The sequence below is a fragment of the Cannabis sativa genome, chromosome 2 (genome assembly GCF_029168945.1).
Source record: "Cannabis sativa cultivar Pink pepper isolate KNU-18-1 chromosome 2, ASM2916894v1, whole genome shotgun sequence".
NCBI lineage: Eukaryota > Viridiplantae > Streptophyta > Magnoliopsida > Rosales > Cannabaceae > Cannabis > Cannabis sativa.
Genome location: NC_083602.1, coordinates 20,781,786 through 20,805,331, shown reverse-complemented (window position 1 = coordinate 20,805,331; position 23,546 = coordinate 20,781,786). Strand labels below are relative to the sequence as shown.

Sequence of the window (23,546 nt, the reverse complement as noted above, 5' to 3'; positions counted from 1 at the left end):
TATAATGACTCCTTCCGTTCAGATCTCTAGCCCTTGATTCCTTTCTGTAGCAGAGCATCACCAAGATCTGAACCTGAATCTCTTTCTCTCCTTCCTTTGATGTTGATAATCCTTCTTGTTGGTTGATTTTCCACAGTCTTACACACTATGATTGAGATACCACTTGATGTGTGTGGGCACTCACTCATTCACTCAAGGATTTCGAAATTTAGAGAAGAAAAGGGAAGAAGAGGTTTCGGCTATAGAGAATAGAAAGAGGCTCAAATTTCATCTGACAAAGTTCACAAAGTTAAGTGTGAATGAGAGCCATCACTATCTATTTATAGGTAACCACCTAGGTTTAAGTTAGAATTATTTGGCATTAAAATAATGAAAAAATAAATGATAAAACCCTATAAGTGTGGCCGGCCATGGGCCTTGGATAATGGGCCTCACTTATGCAATTTTGTTGTTTTATCATTTCTGCATCTCATTTTCTCAAAAACGCCAATTTTCAAAATGCCAATTCTAATTATTTAATAAATAAAAATTAATTATTAAATAATATTGTCATTTAATATATTCATTAATTAGACATATAAAGTCTCTTAATTAATAAATAAACCTAGAATCTCTTTTCTTTACAATTTCGCCATTGCTTAGTGAAAATTCATAAAGTAGACATAGTCTAACTTTACAATTATAATTGATTAATTAAAATCAATTAACTGAGTCTTACAAGCAGTATGGTCTCAACTAGTATGGGGACCATGGGTCTATATAACCGAGCTTCCAATAAGCAGATAAAGAATTTATATCTTAAATTCATTGACTTATTAATTCTTCGTTGAATCCACGCATAGAACTTAGAATTGCACTCTCAGTATATAGAACGTTCTATATGTTCCAAGATATAGATACGTCATTAGTTATCCATTGTTATAATCCTAATTTGATCAATGATCCTCTAATAGATGATCTACATTGAATAGGCACTAAGTTACCGTTACACCTTCAATGTATTTTATCCTTAAAACACTTAGCTCCGTATAAATGATATTTCAACGAAGTGAAATGAGATCTCCACCATTTATCTCTGTTCAGCCAAGCTCGAAGGATATCATCGTTTCACTTCTAAATTCCTATAGAAGTTATAGATTCCATATTTATGTTAGCGCTCCCACTCAATTATACTATCATGTTCCCAAAATGTACGTATCACCCTGATCCAAAAGTAGGCTTAACTAACAAATCAAAGAACATGTATAATACTCTTGAGATCGAACCTAAACATATCAGGATTAAGATCATTTGATCTAGGATCAACAGGTGATATTGAATTGAATAGATATTACGGTAAATTTTAATATATCTAATCAAAGTTCAATATCCGCCCCTTCCGATGTATACTCCATACATCCGATGTTGGTAAACTTTGCCAATGCCCTGGAAAGGACAAAACACTTATCCAAGGTGTAAGAATACCTATCGCTGATTATCACGTCAGTCTAAATCCAGTGAACTGACAAATCAGGGAATAAACTTTCGAACATATAATTAAGATTATATTCCACTGTGTTGACAACACTATAATCATTAACAAATTGATATGTTCTGGACTTAAATAGAATTCATACATTATATATAATCATGAAATAAATCATGTGAACCATGCAACATTAAATGTTATTTCTGATCTTTATTAATAAGTAAATCTGATTATATTGAAATGAGTTTTATTTAGGGCATAAAACCCAACAGTAGGTTGTCTTTCTCCTTCCCAAAGAAGGCTAGAAGTGACAGTGTAAGGGTTCCCAAAGAAAACTCTAACTCGTTCCGGAAAGAGTATTGTGACTAGATGTTCCTCCAGGGATACCAACCAACAAAGGTCACTTCAACTATTAAGTCAAAGCATTAATTAGCCGAAAACTGAGGAGACGTCTGGTCAGCCTCACATCGAATCATGAACAGACGCGCCTAACACATGTCACCCATTCAAATGCAAAGGCAGCTTGGATGAAGTCTACGCACAACTCAGGAAGTCCCGTACAGACTTGGGGGGCAAATATTATCCTAATTTTGGCACTCTAATGTGGCATCACATACTGGTGACACGTGGAATCGACTTCACATATCTGCTCGAAATAGATATGCCGAACAGAGCATCGCATATTTCTACACGAACGAAGCCTTCCTGGCCGGGCAGTGGACGGTCCGAATGGCGTGCCAACACTTAGCAACTTCAACACTCGCATCGTGAATCGCAGAAGCAATCCCTATAATTCTGGGATTATATTACAGAGATATGGCAAGTTATCCAGATCCCTTAATCAGTGCATTCTGTATTTAATGTGTAATCTTACCAAATATAGACATTGTAAACAGAAGGGAAACTTTTCCCTCAAGGCTTGTAGCCCTATAAATAGTGATCTATTCTCACTGGGCAAGGGGTCGAAAAAACTTATCTAAGAGATATACTCAGAGATATCATTGTAAAAGCTCTAAGAGAAGAATCACTGCATTCTTTGTTCTTCAGTCAATACAAATCAAGGGGAGTAGACTATTACCGAACTGCTCGGGGCCGAACCTCTTTAAAAACTCTGTGTCTTTACTTATTATTACAATTATATTATATCATTATTCGCTTACAATTAAGACTCATTGTCGTTGGCCAAAAGCGAGGTCAACATGTAGCATGCCAATAAAATTATATACATACATTAAAATATTTGTATTATGCTAAAAAATATTTTATGCCACTATTAAACATAGCAAAATAAAAAATAAATATCATCTGAAGAATAATATTATACCATACAACAAAATAGAAATACATTGTACAATAAAATCTATATACCAACAACCTACAACAACTCATAAAAAGTTAAAAAAATCGACATTCCCTTTCAAATAATTTTTTTTTTAACAAAACTAATATAGATATACCATAATCTTTAATACAAAATATGAAAAAAAATTATTGATATTTTTATATCACAAAAAATAATATAAATAATAAATAGTCTAAAAAGGGACATTTCTTTACAAATTTTGAATGATGATATGATGAGGAAATTAGACTTTATACCATTTTTATATTGTCCTTTTTTATTTTTACTCTCTTTTTTAAAGTTTATTATTTTTACCTCTTTTTTAAACATTTTACTAATTTTGCCCTGTCACTTCAATATACTTTTCATGTTATTTCCTCATGTCAGAGTATTTGTACAATACAAATAAAAAGAGATATGTTTCAATTAAATATAAATTAAAAATAAATTTGATTAATTAATAAATAAAATATGTATTTTTCAATTTACCTCATAGTCTTATAATCTTTAGCCATTCATTCACTGTAATTTTACGATTCTCAAAATGACATTTACCCATTAGAATGTAAGTAGTGGATGGGATAATTTTAAATTTAGAAACATAATGGGTACGCTATGTAAATTGAGAAAGTAAAGGGATTGAATTGTAATTACACGTACATTGTTTGTTTAGTTCATGTTCATTGGGCTTGTTTCCCGTTCTTCCAATCGGGATTCCGACTCTCTTCTCTTTCCTCTCCCACTGAGTCTTGGAGTACCCGAAGAAGAAGAGGAAGAAGAAGAATAATAAGAAGAAATGTTTAAGTTCCTTAAGGGAGTGGTCGGTGGATCTGGTGCCGGTCCCAAAGATCTGCCCTACACCATCGGCGAACCTTACTCTTCTGCTTGGGGCTCTTGGACTCACTCTCGCGGCACCTCCAAGGTATTACATCTTATCTTATACGATCCAATCTCTCATTTCGATATGGATCATTGCTCAATTTCAAAATTTTTGTAGGATTTCGCTTCACACTTGCGATTATTGTGATCATAATTGTTACTTCTTTGTGTGATTCGAACTGGAAACCTTCCGGATTTGCATTTTTGTTTTGGACTTTGGAGTTTCAATTGTTGGATCTCATTTTGCAATTGCTTTAACGATTTGAGTTTTGTTTCGAAGAAGAATTGGACTAGTGTTATTTGGAAATGGTAAACCGTGATGATTTCATTATCTGATTTCTGGGTTGCTGAGCTAATGGAATTGGTTATAAAGTTGGAATATTCGTGTAATTGGGAAATTTATTTGAATCTCAAGTGTTTCTAATTGTGATCAGGCTGTTTTTAGTCGTAATTACCAACTGTATCATGTGGAGGCAGTATTGATTGCCTGTCAAGTGTTCATATCGACTGTTTGGCAGATTGTTTGTTAAATCAGGAGACTTTCTGCTTGTTTCATCATTTTTAGAGGAGGCCAGGGCTCAGTTATCTGATTTGATATGTTTAGACAATATGTATCAAAAATTTTACGTACGTTTTAATGTTGTTATGTTCTTAAATGCTTTTTGATTACATTTCAGGATGATGGCTCACCAGTATCTATCTTTTCCCTTTCTGGAAGTAATGCCCAAGATGGGCATCTAGCAGCTGGTCGCAATGGTGTGAAGCGCCTTCGAACTGTAAGTTAGCAATGTCTAGTACTAACTTCTATTAATTTGTTTTACCCCTGACTCTATAAACTCACATACTCATTTAGCTTGAATGCTTATTACTATTATCAGTTTTGCGATTATAGCTCTTGAGTAATCTTGTAATTCATGGCTGGTTGATTGGAGTTTTCATCAAAATAGTAGCTTAAATTTAAGCAATTCAATTTCCACATTGACCTGAAAATGCTAATGATTTAAGTATAAGGACTAAATTGCAGAATTTAGGAAATTTTTATTTCTAGGGAATTAGCTGAGCATGTTAGTCTTTCATAGACTTGCTACCAGAAAGTTTAGATGGTTACTTGTTTCATGTCAAGAAATAAATTCTCAAGGGTTTTAGTTTGCTGGACATAAAATAAAATCTGAAGAAATCAATAGGAGTAGTGCCAAGTACTCTATCTTATGTTTTTCTTTTGGCAGATTTGAATTGTTCTCTACCATTGTTCCCATATTTACTTTTATCTGATTCATGCATAAAAAAGTGATATCTTTTCCTGTTTATAATTTTCATAACTGGTACACATTGATATATATATATATTTATATATATTTTAGATATAATAAAACAATGTAAAGGTTTATTGTTAAAGAAGAATCTTTTCAAAATTCTGGAATATCAATAATGAACAGTTTTTAGAACTCACAATATTAATTCTTTTTTATTTAATTAGAGATTACCTGATTATTGCCGAGAGTTCCTGTCTTTGAGCCTCAAGATTCATGTATTTCCAAGAGAACTATAGTTTGAATATGTATCCTCAATTTCTTCATGCATTCGATCTACATTTTTGTTTCACAGAATGTAGAAATCACATGAAAATGAAAATTTGCCTACACTTACCAGCTAAATTTTTATTTTTGATATTTTTTTCAGGTCAGGCATCCAAATATATTATCGTTTCTTCACAGTACTGAGACTGAAACTTTTGATGGCTCCACCACAAAGGTTACCATCTACATTGTCACAGAGCCTGTTATGCCTCTATCAGAGAAGATCAAGGAACTGGGTTTAGAAGGCACACAGAGGTATATAAACATAAACAATATTTTTTTCCCTGTCTTATATGGTAGATGTATTTTCTTTTTCCAATTTTCTTTTTGTGGATGGATGAAGTGATAGTTACAGGTTCAGGTTCTATGATTAACGGGCTATAGCATCCCTTTTTTGTACACAAAAAATTTGCAGAAAACTTTTGATATATCTGCTAGTTTTCTTGTTGGTTATTTCTGTGGTACATTTTTAATTTGACCTGGTTGGCAGGGATGAGTATTTTGCATGGGGACTACACCAGATAGCTAAAGCTGTGAGCTTCTTAAATAATGATTGCAAACTTGTAAGTTTTTTTTTTCCTGCTTATGCTGTTGACATAGCTTTTGTTTGTACGAGTGCATGTGTCTTGAAAACCTTCTTCATATAACACTCTCTATATGCACTTGTTTTTTTTTCCTTTATACTGCTGAACTAACTTTTTCTATTACAGGTTCATGCTAATGTTTGCTTAGCTAGTGTTGTTGTTACACCAACTTTAGACTGGAAGCTACATGCTTTTGATGTTCTGTCTGAGATTGATAATAACACTGAAGCTTCTGGTGGATCAATGCTGGTAAAATAAGATTCATATTATTTGATTATCCAGTTGCTTTTGTCTATTTTCTACCGCACACACATCTCTTAGTATGTTGTGACTGGTACTGGCTGTTGTTTTTCTTGGTTCTGAGTTCGTTTTTGTCAAAAATTCTCTTGAGAAGAAGAAAGTTTTGGAAATGATAAATGAGTTTATTTCTCACAAATTGTTACTTGCATCCAGCAATATGCTTGGCTTATTGGATCACAATACAAACCAGTGGAGTTGTCGAAGTCTGACTGGGCTGCAATTAGAAAATCTCCACCGTGGGCCATTGATTCTTGGGGTTTGGGTACGTGTTTTGCTGCTTCATTTTATTATCCAATTCCGTGGTATATCTAACAGAAGGGCGTTATGTTGGATAACTTCCGTCTATGCTTATATCCGGAGATCTTAACAAGATTTTAGAGCTTTTCCATTGTGTCTTGTGCATTTTTTAGATCACCGGTAACTTTTATTCTTGGCCTCTTGTTAGAAATCTAAATTCTTTGTTTTCATTGATAGGCTGTCTAATATATGAGCTCTTCTCTGGCTTGAAGTTGAGCAAAACAGAGGAATTGCGCAATACTGCATCCATTCCTAAGGTTTTCTTTAGATTTTCTGGGACACTTTTTTATGTTATCTTTTGCTTATATGCTTTATTTTATTGTAAGCATGCATCTTGACTATTTTAGTCCACAGCTGTGAGGTCATTTACGGGTATTTCTTAAATTTATTGTAGTTACCAAAATATCATTATGTTTCTTTGGCTTTCACTTTTTTTGGAAGATTCATTTCATTTGCATATGTCTATTTTCTTGTCTCACAGTCTCTGCTTCCAGATTATCAGCGACTCTTGAGTTCCTTGCCTTCTCGCAGGCTGAATACATCAAAGCTTTTAGAAAACAGTGGTGAGATTTTGAATGGCTTTGTAGACTGAAAAGTTATCTGCATCAATAGTCCTTGATAGTAATTAGAATTTCACACGTACATAGAGAAGGAGAGAGCTAGGAGTATTCTATATATATATTCTTATTCCTCTTTTTCTTTGGCTAGATAGTGCTTCTCAAGTCATGGATTGCTTTCCATCTTCTTGCTTTTGTTTCATTTTTTGGGTACTAAGTATCACAGTTTGATTTACAGAATATTTCCAAAATAAATTGGTGGATACCATACATTTCATGGAAATCTTAAATTTGAAAGATAGCGTTGAGAAAGATACATTCTTCCGCAAGCTTCCAAATTTGGCAGAGCAGCTTCCTCGACCAATTGTTCTTAAAAAGGTGTGGATCTTGGAGTTGTCATTTTATTTTTGGACAAAACATACTTTTCTAGTTATGTTGCTCATATCACTTATACTGGTTCCTACAGCTGCTTCCTTTATTAGCTTCCGCCCTTGAATTTGGTTCAGCTGCTGCTCCCGCTCTGACTGCATTGTTAAAAATGGGTTCGTGGCTTTCAACAGAAGAGTTCAGTGCTAAGGTCTCAATTTTTCTGCTTTCTATGGAGGCTGTCTTTGCTCTGATGCTCACAGTTATTTAAATAAATAAATTAATATATAAATTGTGGATTTTTTTTTTTGGATTTTTTAGGTGCTGCCTACAATTGTGAAACTCTTTGCCTCCAATGATCGAGCTATTAGAGTTGGTCTCCTGCAACATATAGATCAATTTGGAGAATCCTTATCGGCACACGTGGTTGATGAGCAAGTATGAAGCAATGATAGAAAGATTATAACCCTACTTTTGAATGTGGTTTTTTAAATTCGTTTCAATGCTTGTGACTAGGTTTACCCTCATGTAGCAACTGGGTTCTCTGATACCTCTGCTTTTCTCCGAGAATTGACACTTAAATCCATGCTTGTTCTAGCTCCCAAGGTTTGTATGCTATGTATGCTGTAATTGTAGGAATCATTTGAACCTATATATATAAATATATGTGTATTTTACTTATCTGACTTGGATTGCAGCTCTCTCAACGTACCATTTCAGGGTCATTCTTGAAGTATCTTTCTAAGTTACAGGTGTGACTTATACAAATATTTCAATAGATCTATCTATAGCTTATTTCAATTTCATTTAGTGAATGCTCCCGACTTTTTACCATTTTAGGCTAGACATATGCTCCTTGACAATAACATGGTTAAGATTTATATAAATATAAATGCAGTAGATTGTAGATATTTCTCGCGATAATTATTTGTGTTTATCTTGTTTTTAATTTCTGCAAGTCTTGCAGGTTGATGAAGAGCCAGCAATCAGAACAAACACTACTATATTGCTGGGGAATATAGCAAGCCACTTGAATGATGGGGTTAGTATCTGCGCATTATAAGTTGTACTGTTAATATACATCTAAATCTTGAAATTTTTGTTAGTTGTCCTTAATCTTCAGCTTAATGTTCTCTACTAAATGTTGGTACCGTACGTCACTTGGTCATTATATTTACCAAATGTTTTGCTGTTTACCTATGCAGACAAGGAAAAGAGTTTTGATTAATGCATTTACTGTTCGTGCATTGCGTGATACATTTCCCCCTGCCAGAGGAGCAGGTATATGACGTTCTAATGTGGAATTTAGTCTAGCTTTTCTTTTTACATACTCTTGTTTCCAGCGTACTTTTTGGGGCACTTTATTATGCTTTCCAACCTGGTAAAGATTTCTGTGGCAGGCATCATGGCATTATGTGCAACCAGTTCTTATTATGACATCAATGAGGTTGCAACTCGGATTCTCCCGAATGTTGTTGTCCTTACTATTGATCCTGACAGGTCAGACATTCTTCATTTGATGTGTAATTCCGTCATTTCAGTATTTTTGTCCATCTTATCAACCATAAGGCTCTGCTTAGACGTTTGTGCTTTACTTTGTATGCATTCTCTTTTTTCAATATAATTGATGTTTTTATGACATATTTTTTAATGTATTTTTTCTCTACTTATTCAAGCAGTGATGTTCGATCAAAAGCATTTCAAGCAGTTGATCAATTTATGCAAATAGTGAAACAATACAATGAGAAGGTGTGTTAATATATACTTGCCGCTTTTAATTCCAATGATGTTTCTGTTTTATGTGGCTGCATGTAATATAAGAAAGGATTTCACTGTTGGATGTGATTGGACTGAATACTGTTTTTCCTCATTTTTTTCTGGCCCATTAAATTTTTCACAAACTTTCCCCGTCTGTCTCAAAAAACTCCTTCCTTCTCACTTCTTACATTTATTATTTATGATAATTAAGTTTTAAACGACAGGGCTCATTAGATATATATTATTATTATTATTATTCCAAATGATAGTGCTTTCTAAAGTCTATCTTGAGGTGATTTTGTGAAAAGAAATGAAAACACAATTTTGTGTGTGTGATTTGGTGATTTTTCTCTCGTTCTTTGTAGATAAACTCAGGAGATACCAGTGGGGCTGCAAGTGTTGGACTCTCGTCAATTCCCGGAAATGCTAGTTTATTGGGGTATGCCACTACTTTATAATACTTTTATAATGTTCATAGTTCAATGCTATTGGCTTTTATGAAGCATTGGTTGAATGGGAAATTATTTTGGATCCAGATATTATTACTTCTACTATGTTTTGGTGGTTGTACTGATGATAGTATAATTTGTTTGTGAATAACTTCGTTTCTATGGAGGAATCTGTCATTCACTAACTGATAATTAAGTTTGCCTTTGATATTTTATGACATACCCTCATTAGTTTATTTCCTACTTTCTCATAGTGTATACTGTGCCGGAGTGCTTAATTCTATGTTCCATATCTGTTTTTGAACTGAAATTGTTAAGAGGTTTATCATGAACATGTTTTATTGAGTTCTTATTATGTGGAGTCAGTAATAGTCTGGAGCTCTTATTGACCATGCAGATGGGCTATGAGTTCGTTGACTCTCAAGGGTAAACCCTCTGATCAAACTTCACATGCTCCTGCGAACACTAGCACTGCCCCTCTATCTTCTTCAACTTCCAATGCAAGCTCAGGTGCATATCACGGTGGTTTTTATGCTTATGAATGGCTCACACACAGACGCACATCCATCTTGATAAATGATTTTCACAATTTTGATGCTAATGTAGATTGTTTTTTCCCTTATAGCCATATTTATATAGAGAAATGCTAATAGGTACCTTAAGGTGCCAAGCACCACAAGACGTGGCATACTGTTATTGGTATATTTTAATATCAGGTCCCACACATTTTAAATTAATAAATAATATGAAAAACCGCTAACTAACTATAGGGTGCTACATCGGTGTGGTGATAAGCACCTTGAGATGCCAAATAACAATGCTTATTTCTATATGATCACAATATTACTAATCCTTCATATTAGTGTTTATTATAAATACATGGTTTGTTCCAAAATCTAATATCTCACACAATTCTTTGACAATATTAGTTGTAGTTGTAGATAATCCAAGTACCGCCCTTGCTCATGTAAGTTCCAGTACGGATTTGGCTGAGCAACCTCAACCGGAGTCACCCACATCAACTGATGGCTGGGGAGAAATTGAAAATGGTATTAGTGAAGAGCATGAAAGCGACAAGGATGGTTGGGACGATATTGAACCCCTTGAAGAACCAAAACCGGCTCCAGCACTTGCAAGCATTCAAGCGGCTCAAAAGCGGCCTGTTGTACCCACTTCTCAGCCAAAACAAGCAGGTACTATTTTAATAATTAGATTTCTACGTAATTAATGTAATGTTTGATAATGCCAAATGAACTGTCTCAATCTGAATGCATGTTCAACCTTTTTCTCTCTCACTCGTTACAACTAAAAATCTACTTTGTCCAAGTCATAAGGTTTTTCTTCCCTCTTGCACTTGTACTTAGGCTTTAGCATACAAAAACTTCATAGTAACAAAATATACGTTAGTATCAGCTGCTTTTTATGCCTTGTGCCATTTTAGTTGGTAGCCAGGAACAAACTTGTATACAAATGATTGCATTTTTGTATTTTGACATTTAATTACACAGCTGTGGCTTTAACTAATGAGATATTTTACTCATCTCTTCTATTTTCTTTGACGGTAGCTACAAGTTTACGACCTAAAAATACAGCAACAGCTAAAAGTGAAGACGACGATTTGTGGGGTTCCATTGCTGCTCCTGCTCCAAGAACAGCATCAAAATCTTTGAACTTGAAAGCAAGTGCAATAGTTGATGACGACGATCCTTGGGCTGCTATCGCCGCTCCTGCACCCACTACCAAGGCAAAGCCTTTATCACTTGGTAGAGGTCGGGGAGCTAAACCGGCTGCTCCAAAATTGGGTGCCCAAAGGATAAACCGGACATCATCTGGAATGTGAATTACATACAAAGGAACAACAAGATGACAGTTAAAGGAAGCTTCAAACTGTAGATTTTTTGCCCCCTTTTGGTGGCTGGCTTGGTAGTCATCTTAAAGATGAGAGTAATATGCTATGTCACCACACCAGGAAATGTATTGGTTGCATTTTTCTTCAACATATAATTTGATTTGTAATAATATTCTTTGGTTTCTTCTAGATTGTCGTCTTTTACATAAAAAAAAAAAAAAAAAAAAAGAAAAGGAAAAGGACAGTTAATTGTTATCTCTGCTTTCTGATGTAAGTTTGACTCATTTGTTGTAGACAGCAGTGACTGTGTGATGGGCTATAAACATTTTGGGATGTAATATCAATATTTTGTAGTATAAAAGCTATTTAAGTTTTTCTATTTGAATGATTTGTACTGTGTCATTTTGTTATTTATTCAACGCCAATGTCATTATTTATAATAAACACAGGCTTATCAAACTTGAGTATTAACCTCCATGTAGGCATTGTATCACTATTTATCACTAGTTATGCATATTTATCTGAAATGGAGTTTGGACTTTGAGGAATCTTCTCATTCAAATTATTACGCATGTAGTAATTGTTTAGGAATTACACGATTTGTCGATTTGATAACCTAAAATATGTAACTTCTTTCTTCTGCATTTATTTATTTATTTATTTATAAGTGATTACTTTTACTAATTCATTTTTTTTTTATGTTCAGTGTAAGTGTACTATGGAATGATTTACAACTATAAGGCTAGATTAGATCCTCGACTCCGAATGTCAGAAGAAACATAATTTATTTCTCCATTTAGAAAATAAAAATAAAGTTTTTTTTTTCTTCTTCTTGTATAAGAACTTTAATTCGATCTAGAACTACAAAGAGATAGAATTGTTTGAGCATATTATTTTAATGAGGTGAACTTTATTTATGCAAATAAATGATTTATAGATTAGGAAACTATGGAAATGTAATAATAATTACAATAAATGGTAGTCGATTTGAAAAAAAATTTGCACATCCACAAATATCTATTATTTATAAATTTCCTTGCATGTTCATAAAAACTGCCTCATTAAAAACCTCACCGAGAAAACCGAATGGGACAAAATTCGGTCAAGAAAAAAAGAGTGCAATATAAAATTACTCCTCATTTTGGCATTCACGGGATCTTTTAATTGACGCATTTCAATCTTGTGAACCATCTTCTCGAAAGTTGATGTTGGTAATGACTCTATGAATAAGTCTACACGATTATCACTTGATCGAATTTGTTAAACATCGATATCACCATTCTCTTGAAGATTGTGTGTAAAGAAGAATTTTGGTGAAATGTGTTTAGTTCTTTCTCCTTTAATGTACACTCCTTTCAGTTGAGTGATGACAACAACATTATCTTCATAGAGAATTGTTGGTACTTCTTTATTGGATGTTAATCCACATGTTCCTCGAATATGTTGTATCATTGATCTTAACCATTCACATTCTCAACTTATCTCATGAATTGTAAGTATCTTAGCATGATTTGAGGAAGTAGCCACCAAAGTTTGCTTTGTTGACTGCCAAGATATAGTAGTGTTACCACAAGTGAACAAATAACCACTTTGAGATCTAGCTTTATGTGGATCAGATAAATATCATGCATCTGCGTCGCTAATAATTTGTGACCCACAATTATTAGAATAGAACAATCTTTTATCAATAGTACCTTAAAGACAGCGAAGTATATGTTTAATCCCCATCTAATATCTATATGTTGGAGTAGAAATAAAGTTTGCTAATAAATTAACAGAGAAAGCTACATTAGGTCTTGTACAGTTAGCAAGATACAGCAATGCTCCTATTGCACTAAGATATGGTACTTCTGGACCAATGAGCTCTTCATGTTCTTCTTTAGGTCAGAAAAGGTCCTTATTCACATCATGTGATCTAGTTACCATTGGGCTACTCAATGAGTGTGATTATCCATATAAAACTGTCTCAAAATCGTTTCAGTATAAGTTGACTGATAAATGAAAATTTCACTTTTTAAATGCTCAATTTGTAAACCAAGACAAAATTTTGTTTTTCCTAAATCTTTTGTTTTGAATTCTTTCTTTAGATATTCCATAGCTTCTTAAAGTTTTTCAAGAGTTTCAATAATATTCAAGTCATCAACATAAACAACAATGATAACAAACTCAAAACTTGAACCTTTTATAAAAACACATGGGCAAATATGATTATTTGTATATCCTTCCTTTAATAATTATTCACTAAGTCAAGTGTACCATATGTGTCTTGATTGTTTTAATTCATACAATGATCTTTGCAATTTAATTGAGCACATTTTCTGATGACTTTAGTTATATATAACTCAGGCATCCTAAATTCTTCAGGGATCTTCATGTAAATATTTATATCTAGTGATCCATATAAATAAGATGTGACTACACTCATTAATCATAGATCAAGTTTTTCACTCACAGCCAGACTAACCAGATATCTTATTGTTGTTGCATCCACCACAAGAGAATATGTCTCTTCATAATCAATACATGGTCTTTGAGGAAAATCTTGTGCTACAAGTCTTGCTTTGTATCTTACAACTTTATTTTTTTTCATTTCTTTAACGTACAAATACCCATTTGTATCTAACGGGTTTTATACCTTCAGGTGTTTGGACTATAGGTCCAAATACTTTGCGTTTAGCAAGTAAATTCAATTCTGCTTGAATTTCTTATTTCCATTTTGGCCAATCTTTTCTATTTTGACATTCTCTGACAGATTTAGGTTCAAGATTCTCATTTTCATTTATAATTTCTAGCGCTATATTATAAGCAAAAATATTGTCGATAATTACTTCAAGTAGGTCCCATTCTTTTCATGTATTGACATAATTTATTGAGATCTCATTATTTCTATTATTTTTAGGTACCTAAATCTCTTCAAGATATTCGTTCATGTCAACATCTTCCTTGAAATTTTTAGCCTCTTCACTAGGACCACAGAGATTATTTGCTCCTTTCTTTTTTCGAGGTGTTGTATCTTTGGAACCAACTGGTCTACCACGTTTCAAGCGTGCTTTAGACTCATTTTCAACTTTTCCTTCTAGAACATCAATTCAAGCATGAACATTTTTAGCTGGAATATGTAATTTTGTAATTTTCTTTGGGTCAGTGAATCCATCTGGTAAATGATTGCAATATTTTACAAATAAATTATTTTTTGAACTTCAAGTTCACATTGATTTGTACGAGGATCAAATTGAGATAATGATTGTGTTGGGTATTATCTTACCAGGATCTAGATTTACTACCATGTATGTTATTTAACATCCTAAATATGAATTTCTAAAACAATGTAATTTAAACACATATAAAGTTCAAGAAACCTTACATTGGTTTGTAGCAGAATTAAATGACTCCTTCCGCTCAGATCTCTAACCCTTGTATCCTTTCTGTAGCAGAGTATCACCAAGATCTGAGCCCGATTCTCCTTTAGTTGATTTGGATTCTTTATAGTCTTACACAATATGATTGAGTACCAACTTGCTATGTGTGGGCATGTACTCTATCAATATAGGGCTCGAAAATTAAAGAGAGAAAGAGAGAGAGAATGATTCGAATATGAGAGAGATTAAATGCTCAAAATTTGACTGAAGGCTAATGTGATTAAGTTTTCATCATCTTTTAATTTGAGTCCATCACTATCTATTTATAAGAATCCATCTAGGTTTAGGTTTGAATTATTTGGCATTTAAAAATTGATAAAACAAATGGTAAAATCATGCACATGTGGCCGACCATAGGATGTGGGCCCATCACTTGCAATTTTACCATTTTTCAACTATTTATCTTATTTTTCTCACAAATGCAATATTTACCAATACAACCACTTAAATGCCAAAACTATTTATTTAATAATTGAAATTAATTATCAAATAAAATTGCCATTTAACCCTTAAACCTCTTTTCTTCACAATCAAGCCCTAGCTTAGTGAAAATTCATAAATAAGACATAGTCTAATTTTAGATTTATAATTGATTAATTAAAATCAATTAACTGAGTCTTACAAGCAGTATTGTCTCAACTAGTATGGGGACCATGAGCATATATAACCAAGCTTCCAATAAGCAGATCTAGAACTTACCAAGTAAATTCTCTAACTTATTAATTCCTCATTGCACCACTATAGAACTTGGAATTGCACTCTCAGTTATATAGAACGCTCTATATGTTCCACGATATAGATACGCTATGAATATTTAACCATCGTTCTAATCCCAATAATCAAAGATCCTCTATAGATGATTTACACCGAGTAGGGACAAATTTACCGTTTCACCCCTCAATGTATTTTATCCTTAAAACACTTAGCTTCCTATAAATGATACTTTAGTAAACTAATATAATCACTAAAATAAGAGCTCTTCCATTTATCTCTATTAAGCCAAGCTCGAAGGAAATCATCATTTCAGTTTTATGTCCAGATAGAAGCTACAGATTCCATATCTATGTTTAGCGCTCCTACTCAATTGTACTATCATGTTCCCAAAATGTACGTTCGACTCGAACCAAATGGTAGGCTTTAACTAACAAATCAGATAACACAAATAACACTCTTGAGATTGAACCTAACTATGTTAGGATTAAGATCTTTTGGTCTAAGATCAACCAGTGATATTAACTTAGAAAAATACAACTATAAGATTATAATATCTTTACCAAGATCAATATCGGTCCCAGTCCAATGTATACTCCATACATCCGAAACTAGCATACTTTGCCAATATTCTGGAAAGAACATAACACTTATCCAAGGTGTAAGTAAGCTTTATCGCTGACTATCACATCAGTGTAAATCCAGTACACTGATGAATCAAGGGACATTATATTTTGAATCATATAATCACAATTACCTTCCACTGTTTTGACATCACTCTAATTGTGAATAACTATATGTTCTGGATTTAACAGAAATTGTATACATTAAACCATAAACATGAAAACTACATGTAAACATAAATGACTTCTAATCTTCTATAGATAACAAATCAAATTGTATTGATATGGGTTTTATTTAGGGTATAAAATCCACACAGATTGTGCATTCCATATAATTTCTTTTCCCCTCTCCCTAAAGCTGAGAAACTTGTCTCATCAAAATGACGATTGGCAAAACGTACCATAAATATATCTCGAGTTGTGGGTTCAAGATATTTAATACTAGACGAAGATTCATACCCAACCTCCTTTGAGGACCCATTTTTGTTTGTTGTGGTAGAGCAATTAGAACAACTTTCAAACACCATCCAAACGAGAGAAAGCCCAAACTAGCAAAACATCAGCAAAAACCAGATCCCAAACACAAGGAAGAACAAGCCAATTAAATCCCTACCCATCACCCAATACTAAGTGTCAAACAACATCCAAAACACAACCCCAAACCAAGAAAAAAATTGGCCAGTTAAATTCCTACCCATCTGTTGGAATATCTTTTACCAGGATCTAGATTTACTAACAAGTATGTTATTAACATCCTAATATGAATTTCTAAAACGATGAAAATAAACACATAAAAAGTATGAGAAACCTTACAGTGGTTGCAGTGGAATTAAATGACTCTTTCGCTCAGAGCTCTAACCCTTGTATCCTTTCTGTAGCAGAGTATCACCAAGATCTGAGCCCGATTCTCCTTCTTATTGTTTGGATTCTTCACAGTCTTACATACTATGATTGAGGACTCACTTGTTATGTGTGGACATGTACTCAATCACTAATGGCTGAATTTTGTTTTGTGAAGAAAGGCTATGGTATTTTCAAATTAGAAGAAGAAGAAGGAAGAGGTCTCATAAACCTAGAGAGAAAAACTAGGTTTTTATCTTTAGAGGCATTAGTTGGATAATATGAGACCATAACCTTCCTTTTATACTAATTTCTACTAGGGTTAGGGTTCAATTATCTGGAATAAAAAATTGATAAAATAGAGTAAAATTGGCACCTAGTGGCCGGCCACATAGTGGGCCCTGCACTAGTTTGGTTTATTCCATTTTTCTCAACTATTTTATCTATTTTTCACATATACCACTTTTTGCTACTTCAATAAATGCAAAAACTATTTATTAAATAATTAAAATAATTATCAAATAAAATTATCATTTATAATATTTATTAATTAGACTCCACAAAGTCTCTTAATTAATAAATTAACCCTAAAATACCATTTCTTCACAATCAAGCCATAACATAGTGAAAATTCACAAACTAGACATAGTCTAATTTTAGAATTAAGATTGATTAACTAAAATCAATTAACTGATTCTTACAAGCATTTTGTCTCAACTAGTGTGGGGACCATGGGCCTATATAACCGAACTCCCAATAAGCAGATCTAGAATTTACCAAGTAAATTTTCTAACTTATTAATTCCTCGTTGAACTGTTGGGTTTTATGCCCTAAATAAAACTCTTTACAATCTGATTAGTTATCAATATAAGAAATTTGAAGTGATTTATGTTTGCATGAATTTTACATGCTAATGGTTTAATATGTTTATTACATTTATACACAAAATCAGTTAAATCCAGATCATATGTTTATTCACAATTACAGTATCGTCAACACAGTGGAATGTGATTGTGATCATATGAATCAAAAGACTAAGTCCCTGTTTCATCAGTGTTTTGGATTTACACTAATGTGATAATCAGCGATGATGTGTACTTACACTTGGAGTAAGTGTTATGTTCTTTCCAGGACATTAGCAAAGTATACTAGTTTCGAATGTATGGAGTATACATTGGACTGGATCGATATTGCAACTTAGTTAAGATATTATAAACTTACCGTCATATCTTTCCAAGTCAATTTCAGTAGTTGATCTTAAGATTAAAAGAATCTAAATCCTGATATGCTTAGGCTCAACTCAGGAGTGCTATTCATGTTCTTTGATTTATTAGTTAAGCCTACTTTTGGGTCAGGGTGATACATATATATTTGGGAACATGATAGTATGATTGAGTGGGAGTGCTGAACATAAATATGGAATCTATAGCTTCTATTGGTGTATAGAAGTCATGTGATGATTCCCTTCGAGCTTAGCAAATAGAAGTGAATGGATGAGCTCTTGTTTAAGTGACTAATTCTTAGATCACTAAACATCATTTACAGGTAGCTAAGTGTTTTAAGGGGCAAAATACATTGAGGGGTGAGAACGGTAAAATTATCCCATCTCGATGTAAATCATCTATATAGAGGATCTTTGATCACAATAAGATTATAACAATGGTTAAATGAGATAGCATATCTATATCGTGGAACATATAATATGCTCTATATAAGTCTGAGAGTGCAATTCTGAGTTCTAAGAGTGGATTCAACGAAGAATTAATAAGTAGGAATTTACTTAGTAAATTCGGTTCACTTATTGGAAGCTCAGCATATAGATCCATGGTCCCCATTCGAGTTGAGAACATACTGCTTGTAAGACTCAATAATTGATTTGTGATTAATCAATTATAATTCTAAAGTTAGACTATGTCTGATTTGTGAATTTTCACTAAGCAGGGGCGAAATTGTAAAGAAAAGAGATTCTAGGTTTATTTATTTATTAATAGACTTTATATGTCTAATTAATAATTAAATTAAATGACAATATTATTTAATATTCTATTTTAGTTATTAAATAATTAGTTTTGGCATTTAAATGGTTAGAATTGGAAAATTGACGTTTTTGAGAAAATAGAAATAAAATTTGTGAAAACTGCAAAACCAAGTGGGGCCCATTACACACACCATGGCCGGCCACTTATAGTGGATTTTCAAATTGATATTTTTATTATTTTAATGCCAAATAATTCCTAACCTAAACCTAGTAGTTGCCTATAAATAGAAAGTGATGGCTCAGTCAAAATTATAACTTTGAATAAGTTTTTCTGTCAAAAAATTTTCTCTTTAGAAAAACTAAGCCTTCCCTTTTCTCTTCTTTGGCCGAAATCATTCTCTCTCTTTTCTTCTTCTAAATTTCGAACCTTAGTGATAGAGTAAGTGCCCACACACAGCAAGTGGTAACTCAATCATAGATTGGAAGACTGTGAAGGATCACACACAAAGATAAGGACATTCGGGCTCAAATCTTGATAATACTCTGCGACAGAAAGGATACAAGGGTTAGAGATCTGAGTGGAAGGAGACATTAATTCCGCTGCATCAATGTAAGGTTTTCTTAACTTTATATGTGTTTATTTTATCGTTTTAGAAAGTTCATATTTAGGGTGTTAAACAACATACTTGTGAGTAGATCTAAGATCCTGGTAAAATAAAATTCCAACATGAACCACTATAGAACTTAGTATTGCACTCTCAGTTACATAGAACGCTCTATATGTTCCACTGTGTACTGATAAATCTAGGAATACATTTAATCACACAATATTGATTACTTTCCACTGTGTTGACAACACAATAAACAAGAATATTAGTATGATAAGGGTTGGGATGAATTTATTAATCAAATAAGTAAATAAATGATCACATGAACCAAATAACACATTAAACAAGTAATGGAATTAAATCTGTTTCTTTATTGATAATTGAATAGAAAAGATTACATTGAAATAGAGTTTTATTTAGGGCACAAAGCCCAACACCATCACCCAAAACCAAGTCCCAAATAACAACCAAAATACCACCCCAATCCAAGAAAAAAACTTTCCATACAGAACTATTCCAATCACCCCAAACCTAGTCTAAAAATCCATCCAAAACACCACCTCAAACCAGAAGAAACAAAGGCCAGTCAAATCTCAACAAATCACCCCAAACACAGATCTCAAACAATATCCAAAACCAGAAAAGGAGAAGGTTGTTCCAAAACACCACAAACCAGATTCCAAACACCTTCTAAAACACCATAAACCAGTCACATAGTAGCCCAAACACCACCCTGCACCATATCCAGAAGTGTATCTCGAACACCACCCTAAACCAAAAAAAGAGTAAGAGAAACACCATCCAAAACAACACCCTAAACCAGATCTCAAAATGTAACCAAAGACCACCCCAAACCAGAAAGAGAGTAAGAGAAACACCATCTGCAACACCAACTAGGAGGAAAAAAAAAACAATCAGTAGAAGATCCAAATTTTGTGGAAGAGGAATATGCTCCACAAACCCAAGATCCAAAATTAGTTGAAGAAGGAACAACTGACCCTAGCCAGTGGTTGGGGTCAGTCAATGATTTATGCAGTCAAGCTTACCAAGATGATGATGATGGTGGAGGATATGAAAAGGATGATGATTTGGTCAGCTTGGTTAGTGATAAAGAAGATGGACCAGTGCTTAAAAAGAAATACATTGAATTTGATCCACAGTTCAAGCCTAAAGATATCACGTTTGAATTGGAAATGGAATTCCTGTCTGTTGAGTACTTGAGAGAAGCATTAAAGGAACATTTTATCAGCATTGATAGGCAATACAGATATATTAACAATGATAGGTTAAGAATTAGAGTTGTATGCAAAGAAGAAGGCTATAAATTGTTAATGTATGCTCATAGGATGAGAGATGAATGCACTATAATGTGAATCAATAAATTTGAGGAAGAACACAGCTGTGAAATTTTATGGGAAAACAGGCTGGTGGATGCTGATTGGATTGCAAAAGAGTTCTTAGAGAAGTTCAGAGAAAATCCAGCTATGTCATTTGGTGATTTCAAGAAAGAAAATCCTGAGGGTAGGTACTCTAAACTCTCCCCCTGGACTTTTTATTGAGTTAAGAACAAAGCTATAGCCAAGATACATGGGACTGCTAAAGATCAGTATGATATTCCACATGATTATTTTGCACAAGTAGTAAAACTTAATCCTGGCAGCACAACTTTCATCAGAACAAGTTTAGTGAATGATATAAGGTTTTTTGAAAGGGTTTATATATGCCCTCAACATGTAAATCTAGTTTCAAGTTCTGCAGACCCATCATCAAGCTAGATAGGTGCTTTTTGAAAGGATATTGTAGAGGTATGTTACTTGTAGCCATTGGTATTAATGGAAATAACAACATGTTTCCTCTTGCATATGCTATAGTTGAAAAGGAAAGCACTAATAGTTGGACTCGGTTTGTGCAACTACTGAAAGAGGACCTAGATGTAGAAGACACAGAATTCTTCACTTTCATTTTAGACAGACAAAAGGGACTGGAAAAGGCTTTAGGAACAGTTTATGAAGGTTTTGAAATACAATTTTGTGTTAGGAATTTTTATGCTAACTTCAAGATGGAGTTTCCTGAATTGTTGTTGAAGCAACAATTATGGGCTTGTGCTAGAGCTACTACAGTGGAAGAATTCAAAAGGAGAATGAATGAATTGAAGGAGACTAATGCAACAGCTTTTGATTGGTTGTCCAAAAAGTTAACATCTGAATGGACCAAGTCCCACTTTAGGACTTCTACTAAGTGTGATATGTTGTTGAGTAATCTTTGTAAGAGTTTCAACTCAGCCATACTAGATGGAAGAGACAAGGCAATCATAACTCTGTTAGAGTATGTTTGTTATTGGTTGATGGATAGAATGAGAAAGTAAAAAGAATCTGTCAGGAAGAATAAGAAGTTTGTAATGAAATGTCAGTGTACAAAGTCTGTTGGAGGATCATTCCAAGTGACAGTGTCTACTGGGCAGGTGGAATCAATAAATTTAGAGACCAAAACATGCTATTGCAGATCTTATGACCTTATAGGTATTCCCTGTGCTCATGCATTAGTTTGCTTGTTGTATTTCAATCTTAGTGAGAATGATTTTTTTGCTGAATGTTACAAGAAAGAAGCCTTCTCAGCTACTTATGAAGGGCCAATTGCACCTATGTCTAGTCCTAAACATTGGCCTGATAAAGGCCTAAATCCAATCCTTCTACCAGCAAAAATTGTTCTACCTGGCAAGCCCAAGAGATCAAGGGGAAGAGAAGTGAATGAACCTCCACCTGGTGCAACTAAAATAAGGAAATTTAGGCAGTCTAACAATTGTTCTAATTGCAAATAACTAGGTCATACAAAGACCACTTGCAAACAACTAGTACAAGAAAAGGTATATTCTTTTCTTAATGTCAATTAACTTTGTATTGAAATTTGTACAGTATACACACTTTGTTAACCTAAAAATTATTATGGTACTAGGAATCTCCCTAGAAGAAAAAGATGGGTCGTCCTCCTGAAAGAATCCAAATCCTCAAACTGTTAAGAGGAACATGAGGAGAAGCAAGCAACAAGCAAGGGAATCAATAATTATTGAGCCACCGTCATCTGCACATTAGTTGTTGCACTTTTCATCTTTTGTATTGTATTTTGGATTAAGGAATTGTAACTCATATTAAGGCCATATTTTGTGAAAAATAGAAATATAAGACTTTATAAGTGGAAATATTAGGGCAATATATTGTAATGAATGTTAGGTACTGACTTAGAATCTTATAAACACCTTAGATGGCATATTATATATTTTTTCAAACAATCTGTACTTGTGATACAAAATTAAAACATTGCCTTGTGCTTTGTTAATGGTATTAGTAGTTGAATGTTATCTTGTATGATCTTTTTGATCGCAGGTTTATATACTTGTGAAACACCATATGTTATCTTTTGCTTTCTTTTTGATCTTGTATTAGACAATTTATGTCTGAAACATATTTTGTTTGAGACAGGTTTTGTTTGAAAAAAAGGAAATAAAATTATGGCAACTGTGTGATTGTAAGCGAAAATAGAATTACATCTTTTGTCTCAATTGACACAATTTTAATTGTATCTAAAACACAATTTCAAGTGTATCAAAAACTGCAAGTAAATATACCTAAGTTGATAATACAATTGTATCAAAAACTGTAAGCAAGTATACCTAAGTTGGCAGTACCATATTGCATTAACAATTTCAGTTTTGATCACAAAATTTCATTAACAATATCTGTTATACAAACACCAAAACCAGTACATATACATTACAAACTCAATAACAATGGCAATACAAGTGCCATGTCCATTACATGATATTGAAAGTAGGGGTGTGCATGAATCGATTCAATCCAATGAGAACCGTCCGATCCAATGACAATCGACCGCCAAATATTGGATATCCAATTGTGATCGGATCGGATTGGATGTTATTTTCAAAT

At 33.4% G+C, this 23,546-nt stretch overlaps 1 protein-coding gene across 3 annotated transcripts; it reads left to right on the top strand.

Moving 5' to 3' along the window:
- Positions 1–3,501: 3,501 nt before the first annotated feature.
- LOC133034828 (uncharacterized) lies at positions 3,502–11,811 on the top strand. 3 transcript variants are annotated; one of them, XM_061110255.1, is made up of 21 exons: positions 3,502–3,732; positions 4,367–4,465; positions 5,370–5,521; positions 5,757–5,829; positions 5,977–6,099; positions 6,304–6,412; positions 6,625–6,704; positions 6,929–7,010; positions 7,243–7,382; positions 7,471–7,581; positions 7,692–7,808; positions 7,887–7,976; positions 8,069–8,122; positions 8,338–8,412; positions 8,576–8,651; positions 8,771–8,870; positions 9,050–9,119; positions 9,494–9,567; positions 9,975–10,087; positions 10,519–10,770; positions 11,143–11,811. In XM_061110255.1, the coding sequence occupies exons 1-21, from the start codon at positions 3,607–3,609 to the stop codon at positions 11,415–11,417; spliced, it is 2,391 nt and encodes a 796-aa protein (XP_060966238.1). In that variant the 5' UTR covers positions 3,502–3,606; the 3' UTR covers positions 11,418–11,811. The 3 variants fall into 3 exon arrangements, with proteins under 3 accessions (XP_060966238.1, XP_060966237.1, XP_060966236.1); XM_061110254.1 differs by having other exon boundaries at positions 10,513–10,770; XM_061110253.1 differs by having other exon boundaries at positions 10,507–10,770.
- Positions 11,812–23,546: the final 11,735 nt, after the last annotated feature.

Excerpts from the sequence above, each read along its gene's own strand:
- LOC133034828 (XM_061110253.1), top strand. The coding sequence starts at position 3,607 with ATGTTTAAGTTCCTTAAGGGAGTGGTCGGTGGATCTGGTGCCGGTCCC. Across the intron at positions 5,522-5,756 it reads GGTTTAGAAGGCACACAGAG|GGATGAGTATTTTGCATGGG; the intron begins GTATATAAACAT and ends CCTGGTTGGCAG. Across the intron at positions 6,100-6,303 it reads CTTCTGGTGGATCAATGCTG|CAATATGCTTGGCTTATTGG; the intron begins GTAAAATAAGAT and ends ACTTGCATCCAG.